This window comes from Buceros rhinoceros, unplaced genomic scaffold (assembly GCF_000710305.1).
Source record: "Buceros rhinoceros silvestris isolate BGI_N320 unplaced genomic scaffold, ASM71030v1 scaffold1924, whole genome shotgun sequence".
NCBI classification, from domain to species: Eukaryota; Metazoa; Chordata; class Aves; order Bucerotiformes; family Bucerotidae; genus Buceros; species Buceros rhinoceros.
Genome location: NW_010407462.1, coordinates 41,708 through 42,724, shown reverse-complemented (window position 1 = coordinate 42,724; position 1,017 = coordinate 41,708). Strand labels below are relative to the sequence as shown.

Genomic DNA, 1,017 nt, shown 5'->3' with positions numbered 1-1,017 from the left:
TCCAGCTGCTTCGGGGGCCCCCCCCGCCGCGACAGGGTGCTGGATTTGCCCCCCTTGGCGCCCGTAGGGCCTGGCTCGGACGCTTTGCCTGGTACGCTCGTGACTTTGCTGGAGCTCTTGGATTGAGGCGAGAGCTGGCGCTTCCTGGCAGGAGAGAGAGAAGGTGGTGAGAAGGTGGTTGGAGCGACGGCAGCAAACCCCTTTGGCGTCTGCGCTGGCAGAAAGCAACAGGATCAAGACATAAAGTCTGGGGTTGGAAAAGCGGCTGAAATAGTTTAAAAAAAAATCAGCTGCTGCTGGGGTGATCCCTGAATTTAAACTCTGCAACCCCCAAGGGCCGTGGTGGCTGTTGTGAGCAAAGCAGAGCTGGGGGAACGCTCCCTCCCCTCCCCAGCACACGGGGAGCCCGGACGGGAGCCACTGCTTCCCCCTTAGGGTGGGACATGGGTGACAGGAGCGGTGTCACCATCCCGCCGGGCTTTTGCAGTCAAACGTGCGGTCTGAGCATTGACTGGCTCTTCCTAATGACACGGACCGCTGGGGAAAGCCCTTCACCTGCCAGGAAACAGGACTGCGGGGCCTGAAGGATGTGGCTGTGGCAGGCTTTGGCTTGGGAAGGATCTGACAGAGAGAATTTGAGGCTCGCTCACGCCCCAGGATGGGGAGGGGGATGACGCGAGCGCTGCCAGCCGAGGGTGCAGGACAGGGTTGCGCTCGCTGGCTCACGGCGATCCTGGTGGAGATGACACCAGGGAAAGGCCAAGCAGTGCCAGCTGGCCACGGGCAAGGAGGCTTCAGGTGTGCCATGGAAGGTGTGCCGCAACCCTTTAGCCAAAGGGCTCTGAGTGGCGCAGAGCCCAAGGCCCCTGGAGTCACACATCCAGTTCTGCAGTGGGACGTTCCCAGTACAGCAGCGTGTGCAGGCTGCCACGAAGTGGGACGTGAGCTGGTCACCTGTCACCCGAGGGGACAAAAAAGTGCAAAGCCGAGGACAGGCACCGTTCAGGGGGTGCATTT

At 61.4% G+C, this 1,017-nt stretch overlaps 1 protein-coding gene across 1 annotated transcript in view; it reads right to left on the bottom strand.

Annotated features, from left to right (window-relative positions):
• ZC3H18 (zinc finger CCCH-type containing 18) overlaps positions 1–1,017 on the bottom strand; it is a 34,900-nt gene that overhangs the window by 157 nt on the left and 33,726 nt on the right. The window contains exon 17 of the mRNA XM_010134462.1: positions 4–144. Coding sequence (XP_010132764.1) covers positions 4–144 — 141 coding nt within the window. The remainder of the gene's footprint in view (positions 1–3; positions 145–1,017) is intronic.